Source organism: Anolis sagrei, chromosome 1, assembly GCF_037176765.1.
Source record: "Anolis sagrei isolate rAnoSag1 chromosome 1, rAnoSag1.mat, whole genome shotgun sequence".
NCBI classification, from domain to species: domain Eukaryota; kingdom Metazoa; phylum Chordata; class Lepidosauria; order Squamata; family Dactyloidae; genus Anolis; species Anolis sagrei.
The window spans coordinates 239,996,909-240,021,992 of record NC_090021.1 but is presented as its reverse complement, the minus strand read 5'-3'; the positions used below and the strand labels follow the sequence as shown (position 1 = coordinate 240,021,992).

Below are 25,084 nucleotides of genomic sequence, written 5' to 3'. Positions count from 1 at the left end.
ATGGCTAGTTAGTTACTAAAAATGGACAAGATGTTATGTATCAGTACTTGCCTGGTACACACATTCCTTGGAAAAGAGCTCTAATCTAAACTCTTTGGGATCCCTGAGGTTGACAGCAAATAAGCCATGGTGCATCCCCTGGGTCAGTGTCCTCAGTGTTTATGTCTCCTTTCCAAGATGGGAGATGGGCAGTCGACTGCATAACCGCGGCCTGGCTCTTTCCCTGGGGACGTGAGGAAACCTCCTGCTGCTGGAGAGCTGCCCAGTGACTTGGGGTTATGGCACAGAGCCTGGTTGTAGTTTGTTGTTGACAAAGGGTTTCTGCTCACGCCCTCCACTGAGGCCTTCCTGCTTAGCACAGTGAGGCCCTGTTCAGTAGGATACACCAGGATCGCTCAAACTGTGTCCTAACAGAGTGTCTGAGGATCAAGAAAAAGAGAAACCCTTCAGATCCTCAATGAACACAAGCCAGGAGAGAATTTTGTAGTAGATGTGAGAAGGGCTCTACGGAAACTGGGAGGGTAGAAATAACCCAAAATATAATATTGGCCACAAAATGAAAGCCTTCACGATCAATTTGCTGACTTAAACTGCAGCTTATATAATTTCATTCATTGTTGAATTAGAAAAATGCTATTTTTTAACATAGGCTAGTATGGGTTTTGATTCCCATTGATTGCTGTAATACTCATTATTCTTTAAAGTAGCCGTGGGCAGTGTGCAAATTAGAGCTCCTGTTCCATGCAAAGCCTTCCCAAGTTTCAAATAGCTTCTTATTTCCAATCTCTAAAGAAATTACTTAAAATAGCCTGTGCATTATGCCAAAAAACTAACAAGAATGAGGTTTGGTAGGTTCAAAGTAAATTGTTGACGTAATTTTCCTCATTATTAAAAAAAACAGATTTGAATGCAGTGTTCTTAACATGTTGTTTTCAAGTTCTTTAAAACAAAGTGTGCTTTCACTAATTTACTCCACTTTGGGTATTTATTTTTCTACAGGGAGCAAATCAAGAGGGTGAAAGATTCTGATGATGTCCCCATGGTGCTGGTAGGAAATAAATGTGACCTTCCAGCCCGGACCGTGGAAACGCGACAAGCCCAGGAACTGGCTCGGAGCTATGGGATTCCCTACATTGAGACATCAGCCAAAACCAGACAGGTACTTTGAAGAAGGGTGTGAATGAGAGTCTCTTCTGAAATACTTTTCTCCAATGCCAGGATTGAGAAAAGAGTCCAATTTGTACTCCCAAAAACCCAGTTGTAGTTTATCATCCTCAAGTTGCATGACAAGAACATGGATTGAATGGCACTTGTGGTCTCTTCCAACTCATTGATTCCTTTTAGAAAAAAAAGCTGTTTCTGCAGATAATCAAGCTAGATTGTGCAAAGGATTTCTAAAACTTCATGGAAGGAGAACCAGATAGGGAACTTTACTACCCCACATATTTTTCTCCAGCAGGTGGCAGATAACCATGCATTAGACTCTTGAGACTCCTTGGGCTGAGTCCCAGTTTACAGGATACATAACTTTGAAAGCTTAGGCTGCGTGTTTAATACCCTCCCTTACTGATGACCTCTTTCCTTGGTGTGCTGAAAGGGTCCTGCTCTTGTTTATTTATTTGATTTATATCTCACTTTTCTCCCAGCACAGGATCCAAAACAACTCGCATCTAATTCAAAACACAGTACAGTCAAAACACAGTACAGTCGCCCCCTGGGCTGAGAGTGGCGGTAAATAAGTGCAAGTAATAAATAAATAAATAAATAATAAATAAATAAACAAATTTGTTAAAGTACTAAATGGTCTCAGTTTAAAACAAATATAACAAAAAGATATAAACATTAAAGACTATTAAGAGATCCTTCAGCCACGATACATTAAGAGTCAAAGGTCTGCCTAAACAAGATGGTCTTTGCTACTAGTAGAAATGAGCAGACACGGAGCCAGTTGAGCCTCCTGTGGGAGGAATTTACACATCTTAGGAGAAGCCACTGAGAAGGTTGTCATTGCTGTTTTCACTGATCTTTGGTGGTTGCAGGATATAAAGGAAGCTTCCCCCTGGCGATCTTAAACATCTGGTATACTAATAAGCAATACAGTTTTTCATATAGTCTCCATGTGAGCTGTGTAGATCATAACCATCACTCTGCATTATGTGCAGAAACAGAATGGTAGACAGTAAAGTTTTTGTAACAGTGGAATTATGTGATCCTTTGTAATATACCCTTAGCAGAAATCTGGCTGCAGAATTTTGGACCCACTCCAGTTTCTGAGCAGATTCCAAAGGCAACCCCATGTAGAGCATGTTACATCCGTTCAAATGAGAAGTAACCAAGACCTACTTCACTGCAGCCAGAACTGTCATCTCGAAGAATGAACACAATTAACACACTAGTTTTAGCTGTAGAAACATACTCCTGGTAACTGCTGAAACCTCAGTATTCAGGCTCAGATCCAAGTCCCAGGAGTATGTCCAAGCTGTGAACCTGAGATTTCTGAGAGAGTGTCATTCCATCCACCTGCCTTTTTACTAACTAAGAGCACTTCAATCTTATCTAGATTTCATTTCAGTTTGTTTGCCCACATCCAGTCCATTAATGACAGCAGACCCAGATTTATTTGTAAAACAGCATCCTTGAAGAAATAGAGTTGCTTGTCATGATCATACTGATGAGGCTCGAATCCCAGAACACTAGATAACCTCTGCCAGAAGTTTCATGTAGATATCAAACAATACTGGGGACAAAACCATGCCACAAGCTAATGGCCAGAGGGGCTTAACAGGAATTTCCCAGTGTCACTTTCTGAGTTCTCCCATCCAAGGAGGATTGAAACCACTTTACAACAGTACACCTAAGTCTTATCCCAGAAGGGTACCATGGTTGATGGTATCAGAAGCCACTAAAAGATCCAGTAGAATTAACACTCTCCCTGTCTTGTTTGTATAAAGGCAGCCAAAGCTATTTCCATTCCAAAACTAGGCTAGCAGCCAGATTGAAATGGGATCTAAATAATCTGTTTCATCCAATAATTCCTGGAGCTCAGAAGTCACCATATGCACCTTGCGCAAGAAAGGGATACTGGAGACTGTTTGGTACGAGACTGTCTCGTAATTCTTGTGACATTAAGATGGCAATTTCTTGTTTCCCTCCTGGCCCCCAGCAGCTTGCTTACTTTCCCGTGTTTGTATAAGAATGAGTCTGTTTTTCCCCAAAAAAGTTTTTATTCAATCAAATTTACAGTATTATAAAATGATGGGGGAAAAGAAGGAAAGGAGGGGGAAAAAGAAATAGAAGGGATTAAGGGGAAAAGTTTGTCAACTTCCAATCTTCTTCATCATGGTATAATAATCCTTAGTTCGTTCTTTGGATTAGTGCTTCCCCTTTCGTTGTGTTTTCTTATGAGACTTTTTTCTTCTTCTGATTCACATTTCCTTACATTATATTAACATTCTCACCTTTACCTGTTTCAGACATTCTTTGAAAGGTCACCAATCCGTAAAACTCTTGAATTTTTCTTGACCTTTCACTAATAATTGAGTTATTTTGTCCATGTTCATAATTGCCATTATTTTTATCAGCCAGTCTGTTGAAGGTGTGTCTTTGATTCTCCAATTCTTTGCATAGGCTATTCCGACAGCTGTTATTAAGTAGTTAAAAAGTGTGTCTTTATTTTTATCCATCTCTATATCAATTATTCCTAGCAAAAAAAAAATATTGTTTCATAGGTATTTTTATATCCAATATTTTCTGAATTTTTCCTTGTATATCCTTTCAATATTTCTTTGTTTCTCCACAAGTCCACCACATGTGGTAGAAAGTGCCCACATGGGATTCACATTTCCAACATTTATTTTGTAAGTTTTTATAACATTTTGCAAGTTTTGGGGGAGTTATGTACTATTGGTACATCATTTTGTACCGATTATCTTTAAGATCATAAGCATAAGTATATTTTAGTTTGGAGTTCCATCGTCTTTCCCATTTTTTCAGTTTTATTGTATGGCCTATATTAGCCACCCATTTCTTGTAGATTTTTGTAATTACTATCTTTTCTGTCATCATTATTTTATCCCAAACAGGGTCCTTTTCCGCAAATCTTAAAGTTTTGTCTTTATTATAATATTCTTAATAAAATTATAAAAAAAATTGAAAATTATAAAATTCCTAAAACACAGTGGAACCTGCCATCCAGCTATCTGTCGTAACAATCAACCAAAGTGCAGGCCAATACTATCATCAATGATTCGTCACATTGGCCATGGATTACTCAGGATCAAAGGCCTGTCTGTAGAGCCATATTTTTAGATTCACCTAGAAGGCCTGAGGAGAGGGGGCTAATGTGATTTCCTTAAGGAGGATATTCCAGAGCCGGGAAGCCACCACTGAGAAGGCCCCCCCCCTCTCTCGTTCCCATCGTGTTTGAGACGATGGTGGGACCGAAAGAAAGGCCTCCCCAGCAGATCTTAATGCCCATGCCAGCTCATAAAAGGAGATGCGGTCTCAAAGATATGTTGGACCAAGAGATGTTCCTGTAGGTTTGGTTGATTTCTTCTTGAGTCTTTAAGGCATAGGTTCCTTTCTCTTTCTTCAATTTTTCTCTAGATGTAAGAACAAGGCTGTTGAGCATTTCCTTTGTACAGAGCAGTGAAGAGGCTGTCTGATTGAGTGGTGAGATTGACACACAGCTTGTTGAAGCAGCCCCTCTTCATGCATTCACTCAGGCTACCAGCCTCCCAGCTGCTAAATGTGCAGCAGGTTGTATAGTCTTTGCTGTTGGCCCTGAGTGCCAACAAACATAAGTGTGAATTATGGTAGGTATGAACTGAGTGTGATTTGCCTGCCACTTACCCACCTCCTCCACTTGCATTAAAGTGATGCTGGGGGTGAAACTCTCAGTTAGCTTGGCTTAGCAACTTGCTTTAACCTTATAATGATAGTGAAGGTGAGGATTCAGTCAGAAGGGGTGAAAGTGACTTTCATTTATGACTTGCATTGTGCTTTTTGGACTATCCACTGCCTGCCTGAATGCAAATGCTTGTATCAAGTTCATCGCCCAATCAGGCCAGGACTAAAGCCATAGTAGCAGTCAATCATATGTGCAACCACTTGTGCAAAGAAATGGGTGACTGTGTGTACTAATTCATAGCAACAAGGCTGTGTGTAGATGTGTGCCTTTTTGATCTTTTCAAACGCCCACCTATCCAAGGCCTTTTTCACACTGAGAAGGAACATTACTTGGTCTCTATGCTGCTGCAATCAATGGAGGGAAAGGTGCTCTTCAAAACTCCTTCAAAATTTCTCTTTCAACTTTTCTTTTTTCCTTGGTTATGTGGGTGTGTGTTCTCATGTTCAAGGCACATTGCTGCTTTCTTGCAGGGAGTTGAAGATGCCTTCTATACTTTAGTGCGGGAGATCCGGCAGCACAAACTACGCAAATTGAATCCTCCAGATGAAAGTGGCCCAGGCTGTATGAATTGTAAATGTGTAATATCATGACCAAGGTAAGTCTCAGAGGAAGATCAACTGATCTTGGAGGGAGAATTGCCCCCCTCCCCCCAATTATACACTACGGATCGATGTCTGAAAAGTTTCTCTTACCTCTGCAGTGGAACCAGGCCAGAGGCAGTGAGAATTAAAAGCAAATGAACTCAGATTCTTGGTGGATGATTCCTGCGGTTACTCGTCCTTAATGAATCTGACGTTCCTCAAGCGTTTTGGGAGACAGGATGGGGGCTTGTCAAACTGCACGTTGCATAGTTGGCAATTTAAAGCATTTAAAGCAAATGTGTTTTAGCTATGATTTTTAGAAAAAATGATTTGAACTAAACTGATTTGTTGTCACAAATGAGAATGTATTGGCAACTTGCCTTTTATCAGTGGATGCTAATTAGAACCAGCATGTTCATTTCCATTTTATCCCCATTTAAGAATGGTTCTCCCTACAGATGCTGTATTTGCTGTTAATTTTACTTCCCCCTCCCGCCAATTCCCTCTGGATTGGCAGCCTCAGAATGACACTTCCTGTTCCACATCTTGGGCGGTTTCTTTCCGCTGCATTTTCAGGCATTTTGTTCCAGACTTAACTGTACTGAGGCTTCTCTTTCTCTGCATGAAGCACATCTGTAAACGAGTGAAGAGGCTAGTTTATATTTCTCTGGATTGAACAGTAGCAGAACAGAATTTGGTTGTGTGTGGTCAGTGGCCATTTCAGAGTTCATGCGGTAGAATTACAGCCAGAAAGTATTCAGAAGTTCACATTCTGATGTAATAGTATCTCATAACTGAAATATGAATGGAAAATGTATGCAAACAATTATGCCCCCCCCCCCCATGGTGAGGAAGTGCAGACATACGATAAAAAGTGCCTTTGGAACAACATTGTGCAGGTTTACAGAAATCAGAATGGGGTCTCTAAATGCAGAGGCAGGCATGCCCACTCTCATAATTGTTCAGAGCAGTGGTGGGAGAAAATGTAAGGTTGGATCCATGTTTGGGCCTCTGTAACAAGACTGCAAGGAAGTGATTGCCCGTCCACCTACTCCTCCTCATGGCCGCTCCTCCAGCACCTTGAAAATGCAGTCCAGAGGAGCAGAGTGCCCATTAAATGGGCCAAGCTGTGGTGCAGGAAGAAAAATTGGGTTCCTGAAATTCAGGTGGATGTACCTTCTATCAGCAGAGGACAGATACTGAATCTTTTTTGTGTGTGTGTGTGTGGAGGGGGAATTTGGTCTTTGAGGGAATGTCAAATGGGAAAGTGCAGAAGGGAGCAGAGAGAAAAGTGGGCCGTGGGTATTGCAGGGAGCTTTGTCTCGCTGTGAAAGCCAAACAGACCCTTCAGCTTCCTCTTGGTGCCTGGGATATATCTCCTGGCTTCTTGCTTTTCATGCATGAATATTGAGACCTCTTAGGAGAATGTGCCTTATTTTGCAGTCTATTTACTTGCTGGCTGGCTTGCTAACTTAGGAAAATATGTATAACCAGCCCTGTAGTACACAGTTGTAGGGTTGTGTACAAATAAAATCAGTTTAATCCATTTAAACAAAAAGGAATAAAGTAAACAATTCCACCAATTGAAACAAGGTGCTTTAAGTCACTTAAAACAGTTTCAAACCAGAAGTCTAGAAATTCTGAGAAAGAGAAGGGATTGCAGCTGAGCCGGAAAGAGGAGTCTTTCCTCCCATTACAGAAATAGAAGTGTGTGTATTTTCTTTACAAAAATGAGAACTACACTTCACTCCACCCAGAAAATTTCAAATGAGGCATGAATGGATGTCATGTGAGTCGGCTGGGATCTCCCAGCAGGCCTAATCCTTGGTCTGCACCTAGGGCAGCTCATGCTCTTAAGGGGGAGTTTCCAGATGTGCAAATAATCCAGATGTCTGAAACTGTTTCCTCAGGCTGAAGATATGAGTTGGGTGGGAGGGTGGGGGACGATTTCCTGTCGGTTGCCTGCTGATAGTACAAAGATGAATCCCAAACGTTCCTTAAACTCCCTGTCCTTAGAGAGAAGCTGTTGCCAAGGACTGTGGAGAGGAGAAGGCCCAGGGCCTGCCAAACGGTTTTTTCTTTCCTACATCCCATGCACTACCCGTGCCTGTGTTTCTCTCTGTGTGTTTGTGTGTGTGGTGCAATGCTCTGACTGTCCTGAACTTTCTCTCTTACTAGAAAGCTGCCCAACGAGGAGAGCATAACTTGGCAATGCAAAGATAGGTGTGGTCCCAGCTCCCTTACTACGGAGGAGGAAATGGGAGCTGCTTTTCCCCTTAATTATCTGCAACGCAAATGGGCCAGTTTTATGTTGGACAGCATCTTGATAACAAAGCAAGCTGTCTTAGTTAGGCTTGGAGAATTACACAACCCGAGTGTAAGGCAGCAGCAAGAAGTATGTGCAGAGTAAATGGGAACAGGGAGCTGGGAAGGGACGTCATTCACATGAAGTCCCTTTCACAGAAAATGTGTTGAGTTTTTTATGTTCAGCTATATTGGAATGTTCACTCACTTTTTTGGCACGCAGTCAGTTTGCATCACATTGGTTGTCTGCTAATCTCTCATTTCATAGTGCTCGATTTTCAGTTAAGCTAAATTAGAGTGGGACAATCTGAGAAATATGGCAGCAGTCCCTTTCTGTCTTACTGTGGCCTTAAGTGGCATGTTTTGATCCATTCTGCATGCTTTGGGGCATGAAAGTGGCTATATCCAACCTTGCCCCACATTATGCTTTCAGAAACATGCAATTTTAACATAGAAGGGGCATGGCTAGCTCAAACCCAGAAGCGTTGCCATGTGGTGGGGTGAGCATCCATGCTAAATGTGGGGAGCCAATTTCTGTCCCCATGTGCCAGTGTCAGCAGGGAATCAAAGCAGAAATCACTTGTAATTCTGAGTTCTTGTTTATTGGGGCCAGGAGTTAAAGCAGCTGCTATATGGTAAACTCCTGCTCCTGGAAGTCTCCAGGAATCAAATTTATCTATTGGGCAATGAAACAAAATGGAATTTCTTTTTTCCCCCACAGGGTCCAGGCATTGAGGAGGGCATTCAGGTAAGCCCTAGCAGGGGAGGATGGGATTATGTGCATGACCTGACCCCTGGGAGGGCACACATTCAGTGGGCTGCACAGATCTTATGCCTGCCGTGCGGTTTCACTTCAGACAAGACAGACCATCCTCACATGGCCAGGCAAAAGTCCCAGCTACAAATGTATTCACCTTAACATTCTCCTGTGTTAATGCAAGCACCTGAAAAATGTAATCTTTCTTCCCTCCCACAACCACCAAAGGAGTGGTATCTGGAAAATCTAGGGGAGGAGCCACTCACAAACAAGCAGTGTCGTCCCCCCCCCCCCAAAAAAAAAGAAAAAAAAAAGAAGGCAGGGCTGAAGTCATACCGGACTGGAAGCCTTGTCCTTCCTTTCTCAGCATCAAAGCAGAAGTAATGACCAGAGAGAATCTGGGCCAATTTCAGTTCTGAAGCAGCCCGAAAGAGGAGGTGGAGTGACCAGCAGTCAGAAGAGCAGGACCTTCCTGAAGAGTTATTTGCAGGGATGATTTTTGGGCGTAATGTTGCTGGTATAAATTGGTCTTTCACCAATTCCTTAAATATAAGATTTCAGTTATCACAGTTTGGGTTGCCTGTGTTATTCAAAGGGAAGCAGAATACACTATTGCCTGTAAGTAAAAAACACTACGGTCTAGATTAAGTTGAAATACAGCCTCAGTAAGTGTTACAGCATCACCATGAGGTTAGCAAGCAGTACTGCAGCCATTTTTCCTCAAAAGCATAAAAAAGTCTTAGTAGAAAATCTGTAAACTATTTGAGACTAGATAGTAAATGTGATTACATTTACTAACAGTGTCTACCATCATCTTAATGCAAATATTATTCGCTTGGTTATTTGTTAGCTTCTTGCAACTAGTTACCTGTTTTGCAGATAATTTTATTTTCCTGCAAATAAAGGAAAGAACGGAGCCCCCGGTGGTGCAGTGGGTTAAAGCACTAAGCTGCTGAACTTGTTGACCAAAAGGCCGCAGGTTTGAATCCAGAGAGCGGTGTGAGCTTCCACTGTCAGCCCCAGCTTCTGCCAACCTAGCAGTTCGAAAACATGCAAATGTGAATAGGTACTGCTCCAGCGGGAAGGTAACGGCACTCCATGCAGTCATGCTGGCCACATGACCTGGCTTAGAAATGGAGATGAGCACCAACCTCCAGAGTCAGACATGACTGCCCTTAATGTCAGGGAAAGCCTTTACCTTTACCTAAAGGAAAGAACATTCCTGGACTTTAGTCCTTAATGGCTTTAACTATTTATTTCAATAGTCCTAGGTTTAATTCTATTTTTGTGTTATAAGCTTTAGGTTTTAAATTGTATATAGTATTGTTTTAGCATTTTTTGCCCCTTTGAGTCTCTTTTAAGAGAGAACAAGCAGCATATACATTAACAACAACAAAAAACCAACTTTAGTCCCTGGAATAATATCAGTTGGTTACTAAGATAACATCAAGAAGAGTATCGTCAACCCAGTATTTCAAGAAAGTTAATTTTCTCTATCTTAGAGAAATACTGGGTAGAATTCCATGGCTACAGATGCTAAAGGAAAAAAAGCAGACCCACCAAGAGTGCAAGGTTATGAAGAAGGAGATGTTAAAATGGCAGTCACAGAAAATTATGTGGAAGAAGAGGAATGAGAAACACCTAAACAAGCCAATGTGGCTGCGCAATGAATTCAAGAAGGATGTGAAAAGAAAAAACAGAGCATGTATAAAGTATGGAAGGAAGGACAAATCACCAAGAAAGAATACAGATGTGAAACCCAAGCTTGAATGAATATTTACAACATATTTACAAATATGTTTGAAGAAATTAAATGACCAAGAAAACAGTGGGAATACTGCCCAGCAAGGATGGTAAAATATTAATAAATCACAATGAAAAGAGAGAATACCTCAACACTGGCAAAAGAAAGTTGCATGCTTCCATGCATCAGTAGAGACCCTTGATACGGGACCTGGATTGCAAATTAAGAGTGGACAGAGTCAGCAACCAACATCTGTTGGCTATGAATAGAAATGGTAGAAATAGTGAAACAGTGTCTTTAAGTATCTCCTGAGTAAGTTCAGTATCTACAGACCAGACCCCAGATACACATCTTCTTAGTAGTTGATTACTTTTAGTGGGTGCAGAAACTTGCCTGCCTGCTTATAAAGAACCAGTAGCAATAGAACATAATGTTCCTGCTCTGAGCATTAGTCATCTGCTGAGGAAATGCTGCACAAACCCTTTGCACCAAGTTACACTAAGCCAATTAGGAAATAATAGGCTGGAAGAAAACCTGACACAGAGTAGAATTCACTTTAAAGTAAAACACTGTTGCAGGTTTATCACAGCAGGGCTTTTTGGTCAATTTCTTTTATTGCTGACTGAAATCTACACTGAATTAAAAATATTTCCTAATTCTCCCTCGTTTCTGTTCCCAGTTGACCAGACTGTGACTTGGAGGAGTTTCCACTATGCTTTGTGCAGAGATGGAGGTGATGTGAAAGAAGAATCTAATGGATTCCAGGGAAGAAGACAAACAAGAGGGTATCTGCAGACCCCAGGAGCTCTGCATGGACTTTTTCTAAACGTCACCAAGACCTGCAATGAACTGTTTTTTTTATTATTTTTTAAACAACCCCCTCCACATTCTGCATTCCCCCCCCCCCCTTTCCTGGAAATGAATACAAAGCCACAGATAGAATTTCAGTAAATTATTATATGATGGTCTTGACACTGGCTTTTTCATCTCTGTCCTGATTCTGAGGACTGAGCTATCTTCCCTGTCCTCCTCGAGCAGGGATTGGCAGAGAAGGAGGAAAGCTTACACAGAGCAGGGCTCTTTCTTCAAGCATGATGGGTGGGAGCAAACACTGGCTACACATCAGTTAAAGAAGCATTTTAGAAAGGAAGAAAACACACTATTTCTAGTTTGAATGGTTCTATGTTTGTATCTCAGAAAGAAAGTTGTTGTTTGCAAATCAGGTTTTTAAGCAGTAGCTGGATGGCCATCTGTCAGGGGTGCTTGGGTGTTCCTACATGGAAGGGTTTGGACTGGATGAACCTTGTGGCCTCCTCCAAGTCTAGGCCTCTTTGGAAAACATCTCTACTCCCAACTGTCTTGTCATTCTAGATTTGCCAGGAAACTTATCAGTTCCCAAATAGTTGACATTATATTCTGTGGGTGGGACAAAGAGACACCACCCAACCTTGTAAACCAGGTTTTATATTAATAGAAAATGTGCTGTATCTAGATCTTTCGCCCAATCATCCTGCCTATTAGTCTTCCCTGAGACAGATAGAAAATAGGACCAGTGTCTTTCATTAATACACACTGTTGCTGTCTCCGCTATAGGTTTTCCTTGCAGAGTTTGGTCTCACAAAAGCTCCCTGCAGGTCTGAATTGTTTCCTCTGGAATCTAGGCGAGTGGGAAAGAGGGAATGGCATTTCATTAATGTATGTCACTTCTGGGTTCTTTTTTCCCTTTTGCAGTTTGTTGGGAGGATGTCTGTGTGTAAATGTAAAGATGGCTATACAGCAATTTCCTGATGGGGTCTGAAGGAACTTTGATTCTGTATCTCTCCATCCACTTTTCACTGAGCCCATTATTTTGCTAATTGGTGGGGTTGTGGGGGGAGGGGCTCATGTTTCCTTTTGGGGGCACTGGGTGCTATGCTATCTCTGTTTTCCTCTCCTAGCCATTGTGTCTTATGGGGTGTTGGGAAGGGAGGGGCATTTAGTGGGCAAGAAAGGGTCACGTGTTGGCTTTCCTATTTGTTGTAAGCTTGGCCTCTTTTCTGAGCAGTTTTTCATGCTTGTTGCCTGTGCTGGGGCTGACTTCATTGACGTGCTTGTTGCGAACTCTGTCTACTTCCTGGGCGGTGGAGCTAGTCTCTGGAGGCATCAGGGCCTGTTTCCTTGCTCTTGCTCCAAACCCTCCTCCTCTTTCCTTTTGCAGCCGCTGTGCCTACGCTTCCTGCATGCACAGCTTAGATCCCTGCTCTTCAGGTGGCAGCTCTTCTGTATTAACTGTGACTGTACCAATTATACTTGCTGTAATTAATTTTTCCTCTCCAGTAAGATAGCAAATCTGGGTGCTCTCGGCACTGGCTGAATTAAGGAAAACCAATCCCTTCCAATAATTAGGTAAACAGGTATTATTTTTTAAAAGTTTTGGGGGGTGTAAAAGAGAACCCAAATCTAGCCTTAAATGTCATTAAAAGTGTTTTGTTCTCAGAAGTGTGTTTATTTTGAAGTTCTCAGCTTGTGTGTTGCTTCTCTGCATTGATGCCTTTTCATCCAAAGTTCTCTTGAAATTACTCCGCTACTGCTAACAAAAAAGTAATGGCATATTTAACTGGTTTAAGTGGTTTGGCCACATGTGCGTGGCAAATGCATTAAAAACAGCATTCCATTTTCTGTGATTCCGCAGAATATGCTGTAATATGGTGCATGTCCTTGAGAAATGGTTATCATATGTAGACTTGTTAATTATGCCTATTTGTCACATGAGGATGAAGAGTCGGTTGCTTGTCAAGAGCCCAATGCTGCTAGTGGGCTTGGCTAAAGATTCTCTCTCTCTCTCTCTTTTGGGCCACTCTGCTCTTTTTCCTCAGCAGGCTGAGAGAAGGATAGAGTGCTCTTGAACTAGTAATTTATAGAGAAACTGTGGGCTGTAGGTGATCGATATTTAGGATAAAAAGGTTTCTTGGACTATGCAGCCACAACAAGGGTTTTAGGAACCACTCCAGAGCCTATGAAACCAGGTGAAGCCAAGAAATGGGCAACACATTTTTGCTATGCAGAAGCAATGTCCCGTCTTCAAATAAAGAATGTCAGTGTTGACCTGGAGGTGTGGGAAGCTACCAGTGAAAAAATCACTTATGTCTCTTGCTCATTAATGAGTCCAGTTATCTCCATAGGCAGAAGCCTATGCATATATGTGTGTTGGTTTTGCTGACTTTTCAAAACTGAGTATAGATGTAGCATATGGGGAACATTCAGCTGTAGTGCTGTTGTGCATTACACTGTTAAAAGGTTCAGTATTAGAGCAACAACTACAAAGCAAAAAGGTGTTACATCCTTGTGAAGGTTTCATATACTCAATATAAATTAGGGACAATTCTGTGGTGCAATTATTTAACATGCCTCTCCCATGACAGTTGCTATTAATCTGTTAAGCATTATGCAAGGCACACTTAAATGTTTGAATCATAGTACTTATGCCATCATGTAGAATGAGAAAGGCATCATGTATGGATAATCATTTTACATTTTCACTTTTCATATGATCATGCTGGAAATACGATTTTGGGGAAATGTTGGCTCAATGCAGTCAGCTGCTTAACCCCCCCCCCCTCCCCAACAGCACTTTTCACACCAGTGTGAGTGAAAAGGAGGCATTTAAAGGCTTCAATGTATTTGGGGCTGTAAATGTTCTGAATTGTGTTTGTTTAAGATATTCCTCTGTAATCCACATTTCAAGTTGAAGGTTTACTTGATAACACCTATCTCACAGAAGTCTGTATTACTCCCATGAGATGAGGCAGAAGCATCTGAATGTATATGAGGTGAAACTAAGAAGTGAGGCCTAATGTGTCCTAATGTTTTTATCAACACATCAGAATAGCAACAGACACAGGTTTTCTTCTTTCTCATAAGGAAGACAATCCTAAATTCTGTGTTGTTCCCTCAGACAACGGTCAGAATCCCTCATTCATAATTCCATTCTTTCTAGACTAACCTACTTTTATGAGATAGAACAGGCATGGACAAACTTTTTTGCCCTGGGGCCACATTGTAGGCCCAGCCAGCAGGGCTGGGCTAGGAGGAAGGGCAACATTGGGGGGAGGCAAGTGTGGGGTGCAATGGGTCATCCTCAGGCCATCCCCTCAGCATAAGGATGGGGCTACTTGCCCCTTCCTTATGCCAGGAGGGCGAGACACGTGGTGGCTGAGAGCTCTCCAGAAGGCTGCCTTCCTCCCCCGTCCTTGCCCAGAGAACAGGGAAAATTAGGAGGTCAGGACATAGGCACCCAGAGGGCTGCGGTCTGCCAGGGGGACTTAGAGCATAGTTTACACAGTGGAAACAGTTCAAAGCAGTGATCAACTTGAAAAATAAACCATTATGCTATTGTGTGCTAAGCACTTTATGGGCTTAAGCGACATCTTGGCCTTATTATTTTAAAGACAAGAAATTTTCTTCAGAAGCTCAGGGTACTAAACTGTGTCTTCAATGTTAAGTTTTGAATAGAGAGGAGACTGTTTTCTGTGATCTTTTCATTCAGGCTATAATCATAGGTATGTTCTTACAATTTTTGAGCAAACCATTGATGATATGGTGAGATTTTCCAAACTAAGTAAATACTTTTACATTCTTTCCGTGTAGTATGGGTTGGGGACCACACCTTACAGTTCTTTCTCCTGTGTATTCTGCTATTACATCCAAGTTAAAAATGGCAGCATTCGTAGCTTTTTGTCCCGAGTTTGCTCCATTCCCAATTAGTATAAATTATTCAGCACTGCCTTGTTGATCTAACAGCCCTGCAAGCAATAAGATCATTATACTATTGGAAGCATGGGAAGGGGACAGTTGAGCTTCAACTAATGGTTTGAACACTAGTTTTGATTCTGAAGTATGCAGCAGCTAGCTGAAGTACAGATGAAGATGTTCAATCTGTTGTTCTTTCATGTAGCCAGGAAAAAATGGATTTGTGCAGCATGTTGCTGCCACTGATCAGTTGTAACATTCATTAAGTACAATTAAAATTATTGCAATGGGGAAGCACAACAAAATTTCTTAGCTCAGATCTTGGGTAAAAAATATAGGAGGTAGCTTCATGTGCTTTCTTCCATCACATGCAGAAGGAATCTGGCACTGAATTGTATTAACAAAAACAAAGCAAAACAAACAAAAAAAAACCCCTGGATTAAGAGAGGAAAAACTGACAAACCTTTGCTGCAAAACTGAAGTGTCCACACTGTCCTCCTTGTGGTTTTAGATCTGCAAGTTCAACCGAGCTGTGCATCTGGGAACCCCCTTCTTCAATTCAACCATATATTTGTATAGAGGTAAGGCTGCTGTTGTGACACACTTTAGATTGGGCTAAAAGTGATGAGTTGTAAGGGTGTGTATCAGTTACTTATTCCATGGGGGTCTAGAATTGAAGAGTAGTAGTCTTTATCTTTATTTGATAAGAAAACAGCTAATGTCTTTGAAAGTGGTGATCACATGAATTAAACTGTAAGGATGGCGTGAAATCATACTGTCCAAGTCCCAGGTTACTGGAGAGAAGTAGGGGGCAAAGTTGGTGGATTAAAGGTGGCGCCACCATAGATAAGGAATGTGAGGAATTGTAGGCCCTCCTCCAGGTTGCATAGTTTGATCAACCCGGGCGCAGAGATTCGGCCACTACCAGCTGCTTCACTATGAATCAGAGGTTAACACAAGGTAAATTGCATGCAAAAGTCCAAGTTGCCCTCCTGCAGAACACTTGCCTGTACAGGCAGTCTCCAAGTGATGAACAAAATAGGTTACATTGGTTTGTTCTTAAGTTGAGTATGTTTGTAAATCAGAACAGGTACATTTTAAAGTGCAACTCTGCCCATTTTTAAAATTTTGGATAGCCTAGGGAAAGGTTAACACCTCTGTAATTTCTTTTTGCTGTCTGTGTCCATGTTCAGAAGATTTCACCTCATTTTCATGGCCGGAACCCTCTTGGTGGATATGCGTGTATGACCTGGGTGATGTATGCATTAAACCATTTTTTGTGCAAGAAATATGAAATACCACATTGCAGAATACCTCCTTCTGCAGCCAGCTTTTTTTTAAAAAAGGCGGGGAGTAGTGGCTGTGAAAGGATAACCAAGCAGAAAGAGGGGAAACTGTCTTTTTTTCTGGATGCAACGTTCATTCTGGAAGTCTGGGAAGGCTGCCACTGTTTCCATCCAGCAGAGGTTCCACTGCATGCTTACCATGGCACTGCATACCATCCCTTGGGCATGAAATTGCTATGAAGCTTTCATCCATCACTCCATATGGGGGTGAAGCAACAGCCCAATCTAACTGCACAGGTAGAGTATTATATCATTGTTGCATGGAGGTAGGATCTCAGCCCAGCTTTCTAAGTCTTGGTTCTGCCATATAACCAAACTCTGCAAATACCCAAATTCCACAATGGCATGAGGATGTACCATCTTGTGTCCCCTACTCAAGTGTTAGAAGAGACTTGTAGCAATGTGTCATGCTTTTAGCCCACTTCAGTCCCAGGACAGGAAAAAAAACAAGCAAACAACTTAGGAAAAAACCCTGTGTCTCAAATAACATTTGCAGCCACTTTTGCTAAAATTTAACTTATTGTAACAGCATTTGAACACTTTTGTACAATCCTTTTGGATCAGAATTTTTTAAAGTACATGGTTTGTTTTGCACTCCATACTTCTTTCCCCACTCCACACATATACATAAAATGTATAAAAGCAATAATACAATACACAAAGTTATAAAGGAAGCTGACCAAAGTGTAAACAATAATAGCATCAAAATGTGAAATTAAAAAAGAGATAATGGCTGCAGAGCTATCAAAGTGCACAATAAAAACCAATCTACTGAACTGCAGAGATAACATGTTACAACAATGGGAGAGTTTCCAGAACTCCAATGCTGAATTTCCACCCTGTGGTTGCACTGTTTCTGCTCAAAGCGTTGGATCTGATCCAACTCCTAACACATGTAACTTAAAAACTAAATACATCTCTGCCTCACACCCCCCATTCGAGGATTAGATGGGAGAGAGATTTTCCTGAGTTCCTAAAGTAATACTGGCTGCTTCCTGCTACACAGGAATCTTATAAATATCATTTGTCATTATCTGCTGAAGGACAAGTGAAGTTCTTTGCCTGCTTTACTTGAAGGATTGAAGTTTCTGGCAGTGAAAATTCCAGTCTTAAAATTATTTCAAGGCTAAGCATGTACTCTTTCCTCTTTTAATTATTGGTAAGATTGCTCACAGGACAAAAGATGGTAAACACAAATGGATAATAATGGCAACAGAAAGAATGCCACACCTCATCAGGACTAAACTTGGAGTTAAAGGAATTCTAGCATGGAAAGAACTGTACCTTATTAAGTGCTTTGAGAAATAGAGCCAACAGTAGATACTTGATGAAATATAAGTACCTTCCTCCATGTGGCATTCTAGTTTACATTGTGTGTGCTCTCTCATGATGCCACCACACTGAACATAAGGGTTCTCTCCCAAAAAAGGAGTGTTTTTTAAAAAAAATATAGTCATTTTATTACATATTTTGGAAAAATGACTTCTTGGCCTCAATTTCCAGATTCCCTCACTGGCAAAGCCTAGTGGCCATGCTGGTTGTAGGGCCCTGGGAATTGTAGTCTGACACATATTTTTAAAGCTCTGTTTTAATGAAATGCCTTCATTTAAAAGAGTACACCTTTTTCATGTAAAATATACCCTGCTAGCTCCTACATTATCAGTGTTTCTTTTTGTCCCTGTCTAGCCTACTTTTTACTCTACTGGCATTTCAGCTTGAATTTTCTAGTTCTCTGGTGCACAGATATTTTCATTAGAATATTTGCGAGGGTAAGAAGAAAAATTAAAGCTTCCTATCTACCTGTTATATCACATTGAGGTACATATACCACAAAGGCCTACATCCCATTGCTTGCACTCTCTCACTTTGATCATAGTTCTATGATAGTGGCATATGCTGGTTGGATTAGAGACTGGAAGGAAGCAGAGGAAGAAGCAAGCCTCGGAGTCATCTGCCCACTTGCAGCAGCAACTTCCAAATTGAAGTTTGAAAAAGCTGGAGCAGGGGGTTTTGGTTCTTTTTGCGGACTTGAAACAGATTCCCCCAATGAAATTAAAAGTATGCAATGAATGCAAACATATGATGCAGGAAAAAAAATTAAAAATGGCTTGAATTTGCTTCCCTTTTGAGTGTGTTTCACACACCAGAGAATGCTGCATGCAACAACATTGGAGAGTGTATCTTTGGGAGACACTATGGGAAAACCTAGATGGCCAGATTTTACTTTGGTAGTTGTCTCACAAAAAATGGCACATCTTAAACATTATTTAACACTAGCCCTTATTTCATGTAAGGTTTTACTTGCAACCAGAGAACTGCTACCTGAATTCTTTTTCATAATGCAGTATGCAGCATGATTTAATCCTATTAGTTAAAGCTACATTTTACATCCTAATGTAAATAACAGTTTCACCTACAAAAAGAGCCAGCATGGTACAGTGTTTTTTGAGTGCTGGATTAGGATTCCAAGAGACAAGGGTTCTAATCCCCACTCAACCATGGGAACCCATTGGATGCCCCTAGGCATATCACACTCTTTTAGTCCTAGAGGAAGGTGATGGCAAATCCCCTCTGAACAAGGCATGCCAAGAAACTCCCATGATATGTTCACCTTAGGGTTGCCATGAGATGGAAATTACTTGAAAGCACACAACAATAAAACATGAACAAATGCACGGGCATCTTGTATCATCAGAAGAGAAACAACAGTAACCAATAGCACAAATTTGTGGCCATTCCCTGGCACAGCCTCCCTACCCACCGCATCAGAAAATAGCAGCTCTGCCCTAGATGGCATTTACCTTACTTCCAGTAGAACTAAGGGCTTTCCCTGTAGCTATTTATGTGGTTAAAACTGGTTGTACCTTTGAAAGTCTGTCTCCAGGAAAGCTCATATTCTTGGCTTAACCAACATTACAGAGGGAAGGGCATGTCTTGGGGAAGAAATATGAAGCCTGTTCTTGCTCTGGAACCTGCCACCTTTTCAGAGTGTTTTGAGTTAATACCAGAGGTCTACTAGTCCCACTATGGGATCCTGCATATTACTATTTTGTTACTGTATAGAGACAACCGACTAGTAAATCCTACATAGAGCAGAATCTCAGAACAAATCCAGCCAAAAAGGGTTATTTAACCATTCTTTTAGCCTGAAATCAAAGTTAAATTTTAGCGCTATCTTCTTCAAACAAAAACTTGAAAATTTAAACTTAGAAACACAATCAGCTTATTTAGCAATACATGCCCAGTGTGTGCATTTTCATTTGCAGGATACTAATATTTCCATGCAAAGGAGCACTTTATATTTTATCAAATGACATCTTATTTTTTTTATTTATTGATGGTTAGTTAAGGCAAGTAATATGGAACATGATGCAATTAATGTGGCAGATAGGAACTGTGGTATGAATGGTGGTAGTGATGCAAGAGGTTTTTTAAAACATTGCCTCAATTTCCTACATTGGACAAATGTTCCCTTGCAACCCTAGAAGTGTGCAACACAATTTTTAAAAAACAGCCAGGGAAGAATAGAACCACATATTCCTTCCCCCAACATGTTGAATGGAGATCATCCTGCTTTCTTTGCTGTAAGGTTTCAGGGGGTACAGCACTTGGAGGTGGAGTGGGAAAGATAAAGAAAGGATAATAAGAAAGCCCAAAAATTCACTCTAATGTCACTGGATTATGATAACAGACACTGCATTGGGACAATGGCAAAAGAGAGGGGTGGGGGAGATGTATACATGTCCAGATATAGCTCCAAAATACAGAACTGATTTCTTACTGCCCACTAATGTGAATGCCCCTAGTAATAGGACTAAGATACTAAAAAACAAATAGCTGGCAAACATGGACTTAAGGGAAAGAATTTGATCAATAATCTACAAAAAGATAAAGCTGGGATTGCCACCTTTGTTGAATAGAAAAACGAGACAACTGAATAAATAAATGCATTAACTGAAAAATAATAATCTGAAAGTTTAACTTCCTCCTCCAAATTACAGTTCTGTTCACAACATTATCTGACAATCTCACATCAAGTGGAGCAAATTTTAAAAGTTGAGCAAATCCAGTCAAAATTCTTCAGTGCAACTTGGTTTAAAGAAAGGCTGTAGAACATGTGGCTCTTCACTTCGGAGTCTACAAGTGCCTTCATCCCTCACAACTGGAAATGCTGACTGGTGTTGGTGGCAATTTGAGCCCAAGAAGAGCTGGAAAGTTACACATTTTCCCCTACTACTCAAAATTATGCTATGGAACACACTAAAACTTAGCAAGGACCTGGGATTCTTATCTCATGGATCACCTGCTACAATTGCTTAGAGCCTGTCTTGTCCACCAGCTTTCCTTGTAATGAGCAAATGTGCATCACAGGTTCAAGGCATGTTGGTGTTTACTGGGATGTGCATTTGACATCTGTGAAATGGCTCTCAATGAGCGTCTTTAACAGGAAGCATTATAGAATTATCTTAATAGCTATGAGCACCTGATCCCACCTTGTTAGACAGATAAGGGAGATGCAAATAGAAAAAGGAATTGATAGGCCAGGCTACTCCTATTCAGTACAGTATGAACTAACCAAACAGCCAGTTTTGTGTGAGTTCATGAAAATCTCAATTTGATTTCATTCATTTTTCAGTATGTCTCTTTGTGATGTAGAAGCAATGAGCAAAAGAATACTCCAATTTATACTGATCTTAACCTAATGGGTCTGATACATACACAGACACATTCATTTTTCATCAGCCGTGCAACATCTAGGAAAGTAACATGTAAAACTCCATTAATGAAGGAGTTTTTGTCTTTCCTTGTAGGGTGTTAGAGCCACTCCAAATTAGCAACCATTTTACTCAGTGATTCTAGAAAACTTCAAGATCTTGCTACTGATTTGCCTTCAAATCACTCCTGTGAAGGAAAGATTAACTAATTTCCAAAGGAAACAACAACAAAAACTAGATTGAGAAAAGAAGACGGATTCCATGTCCCTGATACTACACCCAAGCAGAGTATCTCTGGAAACATAAAGAGGATCTTAAACTGGATGTTATATACTGCCATTTGAATTTAACTTCTACAGCAATGTACTAGAAAATGGCAATCCATTGAGTGGGTGCATCTTTGTCTTTTTGGTCATTCCTTGATTTCAAAACAGGGAGGCATTTCTTTTCATACAGGGAAAAGCAATCTCTTAAGAAGTTGGGGTGCAAACAGTGATGGATACAGCTCTGCATACATTTCAGTATAACAATTTAAACTTGAGAATTTGAGAAGAGCTTGCTTCTTTTCTGCTGGGCAATAAATGTATAGTTGTAAAACCATGTCTTAAATAACTTTCTTTTTAAAGTTCAGTTTTTAGTAATACTTCCATTATAAAGAAAAATGTATATCCTACCTTCTAAAGGCTACCTTCTAAAGCAATGATTTCTGCCTTGAGCCCTGTACACTTTGCTAGCAAACAGAAAAGTATGCAAAATCAACAAGTTGCTAGGAAAGCAATCCTATGCATACTCAATGGGACTAACCTGGACAAACTTTGCATATAAACATGCAAAGATGGGAGTGTAGATGACTTTCGCATGACACTTCTCATGAGGCTAGACTGCACATGGTTGGTCCCATGGTACTCCTGCAGTTACATCCTGTAAGAGCCAGGAGAATTCTAGTTCCTATAGTACTACACAACCCCCCCCCCACCCCCACCCCAATTACACAAACCTTCTGAGCCAGCTCTCTCTCTCGGAATCTGCACAAGAAAAAACAATGGGTACAGAGATCTTGCTACAGTTCTTCTACCTACTATTGCCATCCCTCCTAAAGTACATAAAGGGTCCAGGTGCATGAACAGACATGCAAACAATTCAGTAAATGCAATCTAGACTGCCATGTTGGCTTTCCTCAGAAGTTGTCCTTGCTTCCTATATAGATTATTACATGGCTGAGTAGAACAGAAAACCCGCTGTATGGAATACTTTACTAATCTTTGAGAAACCTCATCAGTGCAAACAAATAAGGGAGCAAAACAACTATGAACAGGCATGCTGAATTGCCTGGTTTTGATGCATGAGAACACACACATCAATAATGTGTGCATAGATATTGCATAGATGCTATGAAAGTCAACTTTCCTTACACAAATCACCCACAACCTCTTTTAGAAGACTACGTTGGGTGTCAGACAGAAACAGAAACAAGTATTGCTACTGAAAAATGTGCTACTGTCCTAAATTTGCAGCTGAGTAGTCACTTGCTTCCTCAAACCCCTCCCTCTATCTCACCACTGTTTAAACATTCAACTTAATTTTTTAGTTCGAAGTATCTGAAGGAAACAGTGCAAATGGTTTCAACAGATTAAACATGTTATATATCAACCCAGTTGTGAGGAAGGCAATATGAAAAACATGATTCAAAAGCACTTTGGGATATGTTTGAAGATGAGAAGCCAAGTTTAGAGAATCCGTCCATAGGCATTGTCTCTTAAAGACTGACCTGCATTCAAAATTCTTGGACACAGCATGAGTAGCTATGGGACTGGCTCCCTAGTCTTCCATTAGGCTGTGCTTTTCCCATTTCTTATGAACAACCACCCTGTACCTTTAATCAGCGCTTCCTCAACTCTATTAGAATGTGACTGATTTGGTCATCTGTACCATGGGAGGGCAGCCTGGAGAGAAACTGTTATCTGAATGAGTTTTGAAAATCTTTGGTGGCACTTTTGGTTTTGGCCTTTGAAGGGCAGGTAAGCCACCCAGATCATTTTGTGACTTCTGAACACAGTCCTGGGCAGTCCCATCCTCTGCAGTATCCATGAATGCAAGAGCAAGTTTGTCACTGTCTGCTGCATCATGGTAGCTGGTCTCAAGCAAAGGCAAGGCCACATGCTTTTCGCTCATGAAGCCTTGCTCCGTAGCATGAGCTAAATGAAGAGGGGTGGTAGTTTTTACTATTCTGAAAGGGCTGTGTGGTTCTTGTAGCATTGGGGATGAAGTGGGGCGACCATGGAAAGCTTCTGACAGCCTCCCGGCATCAGAATCTAGCTCCAATAAAAGTGGCACACTGCCTCCACCAGTCAGACTCTTACAATGAGACAGCATCGTGAAGGCTTGGTTAACTCCTTTTGGCTGGTGTTCCAAATCTACCATTTCCCAAATACGTTCCTGGAGATTTTCTATTTCCCCAACAGATGCAGACCTGGGGATTGTACACTTTAAAGCTGGAGTAGAGAGCTCATCCTGTGGTATTGGCACTGCCGGTCTATCAGAACTGTGAACATGTACTGAACAGTTATTGTCTTCATATTCACCCCCAGACAGGTTATCGTACTGAGATGCATCAGAAGGTCGCCGTTGTTCATCCTCAAATGAGAAAAGGAGAACAGAATGTCCAACTGCACATGGAGCTGCCACGGCTTCTGGCAAATCACATGCTGTGGACAGGCTGTGCTCTGGAATAAAAGAGGGTTCTATACTTGCGGGGTGGGCCGTATGATCTGGAAGCAGTACAGTATGTTCACATAATAAATCCTCAGAAGCGCAAGTATTACTTTCATGCTGAAGTGCTGTTGCATTTTGCACAGACAATGGTGATTCTATGGCACTTTGCTCTTCGACGGAGGGAAGCAATGGCACTTGATGTGGTGACTCTGACCCTGACAATGAAATTATACTATTGTGGCTGGCAGAAAGATCTGCTTCTGCAGTCTGACTCTGTAAGGATGATTCCCACAGAGAGCTGTCAACTGACAGGTGTCCTGTCTGCACTTGGGAAACAGGGTTGCTATCATCTATAGAAAAACAGGGATTATTTTTCTGTAAACTACCTCTCTCTGTGCTGCTGCTCTCTAAAGAATCAGTTTCATTAGTGGCCATAGGCTCATCCTGGTTTTTTTCAGGGACATGAATCTCATTCAGCACTACCAGATTATTCTCTGATGGGATTCTATTGGCATTTTCTTCTTCTTTTTTCTCCTCCATTTCAAACTTTGGGCTTGATTCATTATTCTGGAATGGATCATTATGCACGACTGCTTCTTCAGCTTCCAAGGGAAGACCATTAGGTTGTGAAAGGTCAGGGGTCTCCTCTTTTCTAATATTTGAATTGCCAATAGTTTCATTCAGATGAGAAAGATTTTTATCTGGAGAAAGTTGTATCAGAGCATCTTTGTCCTGGCTGAGATCATTGACATCCTTTTGCTGTCCATTAGCTGCAACACTTGGCTTCATTGACACCAGATTTAGAGAGAGTTCCAGCCCCAGGACTTTCTTGGGAAATTCTTCAGATTTTGCTGTAACAAGAAATGGCATTCATTAGCTTCTAGTTGTGAACACAAGTATAATCATAATCGGCAGATGAAAGGGACCCAAACTATGATAGGTTTTATTTTAGGAAGTGACCAGGTGACAAAAGTCACTGAAAGAGCAGCAGGGCAGTGGTATCAGAAACCTGTGAAAGAACAATCACCTTCTTTTAGGGGAGGAACATATTGCACAAACGAAATTCCACACTCAACCTTAACAATATTTTCCCAAACTAATGCATATGTTTCCAATACTTGTGGTCTTTAAAAATCATGACTCTAATTCTTATTTCTGTAATTCAAAATCAAAACCTACACAGTGAAACACATAATAGACTTTTGAAAATAGTTGCTATCTATATAACATGTAAAGCTGCAAAACGCACAAGTCTGGATCAAATATCATTTTTGTGTCCCACAATACC

General features: G+C 41.0%; 2 protein-coding genes across 8 annotated transcripts in view; one reads left to right on the top strand and one right to left on the bottom strand.

Annotated features, from left to right (window-relative positions):
• Positions 1-12,773, top strand: part of HRAS (HRas proto-oncogene, GTPase) — a 62,476-nt gene extending 49,703 nt beyond the window's left edge. For both annotated transcript variants that reach the window (XM_060769646.2, XM_067462583.1), the window contains exons 4-7: positions 1,000-1,159; positions 5,380-5,504; positions 8,516-8,542; positions 10,975-12,773. In XM_060769646.2, the coding sequence (XP_060625629.1) occupies positions 1,000-1,159; positions 5,380-5,499 (280 nt within the window). In that variant the 3' untranslated portion in view covers positions 5,500-5,504; positions 8,516-8,542; positions 10,975-12,773. The remainder of the gene's footprint in view (positions 1-999; positions 1,160-5,379; positions 5,505-8,515; positions 8,543-10,974) is intronic.
• A 4,096-nt stretch (positions 12,774-16,869) lies between these two features.
• LOC132771497 (USP6 N-terminal-like protein) overlaps positions 16,870-25,084 on the bottom strand; it is an 87,258-nt gene continuing 79,043 nt past the window's right edge. For all 6 annotated transcript variants that reach the window (XM_060769613.2, XM_060769623.2, XM_060769604.2 and 3 more), the window contains one exon: positions 16,870-24,647. In XM_060769613.2, coding sequence (XP_060625596.2) covers positions 22,984-24,647 — 1,664 coding nt within the window. In that variant the 3' untranslated portion in view covers positions 16,870-22,983. The remainder of the gene's footprint in view (positions 24,648-25,084) is intronic.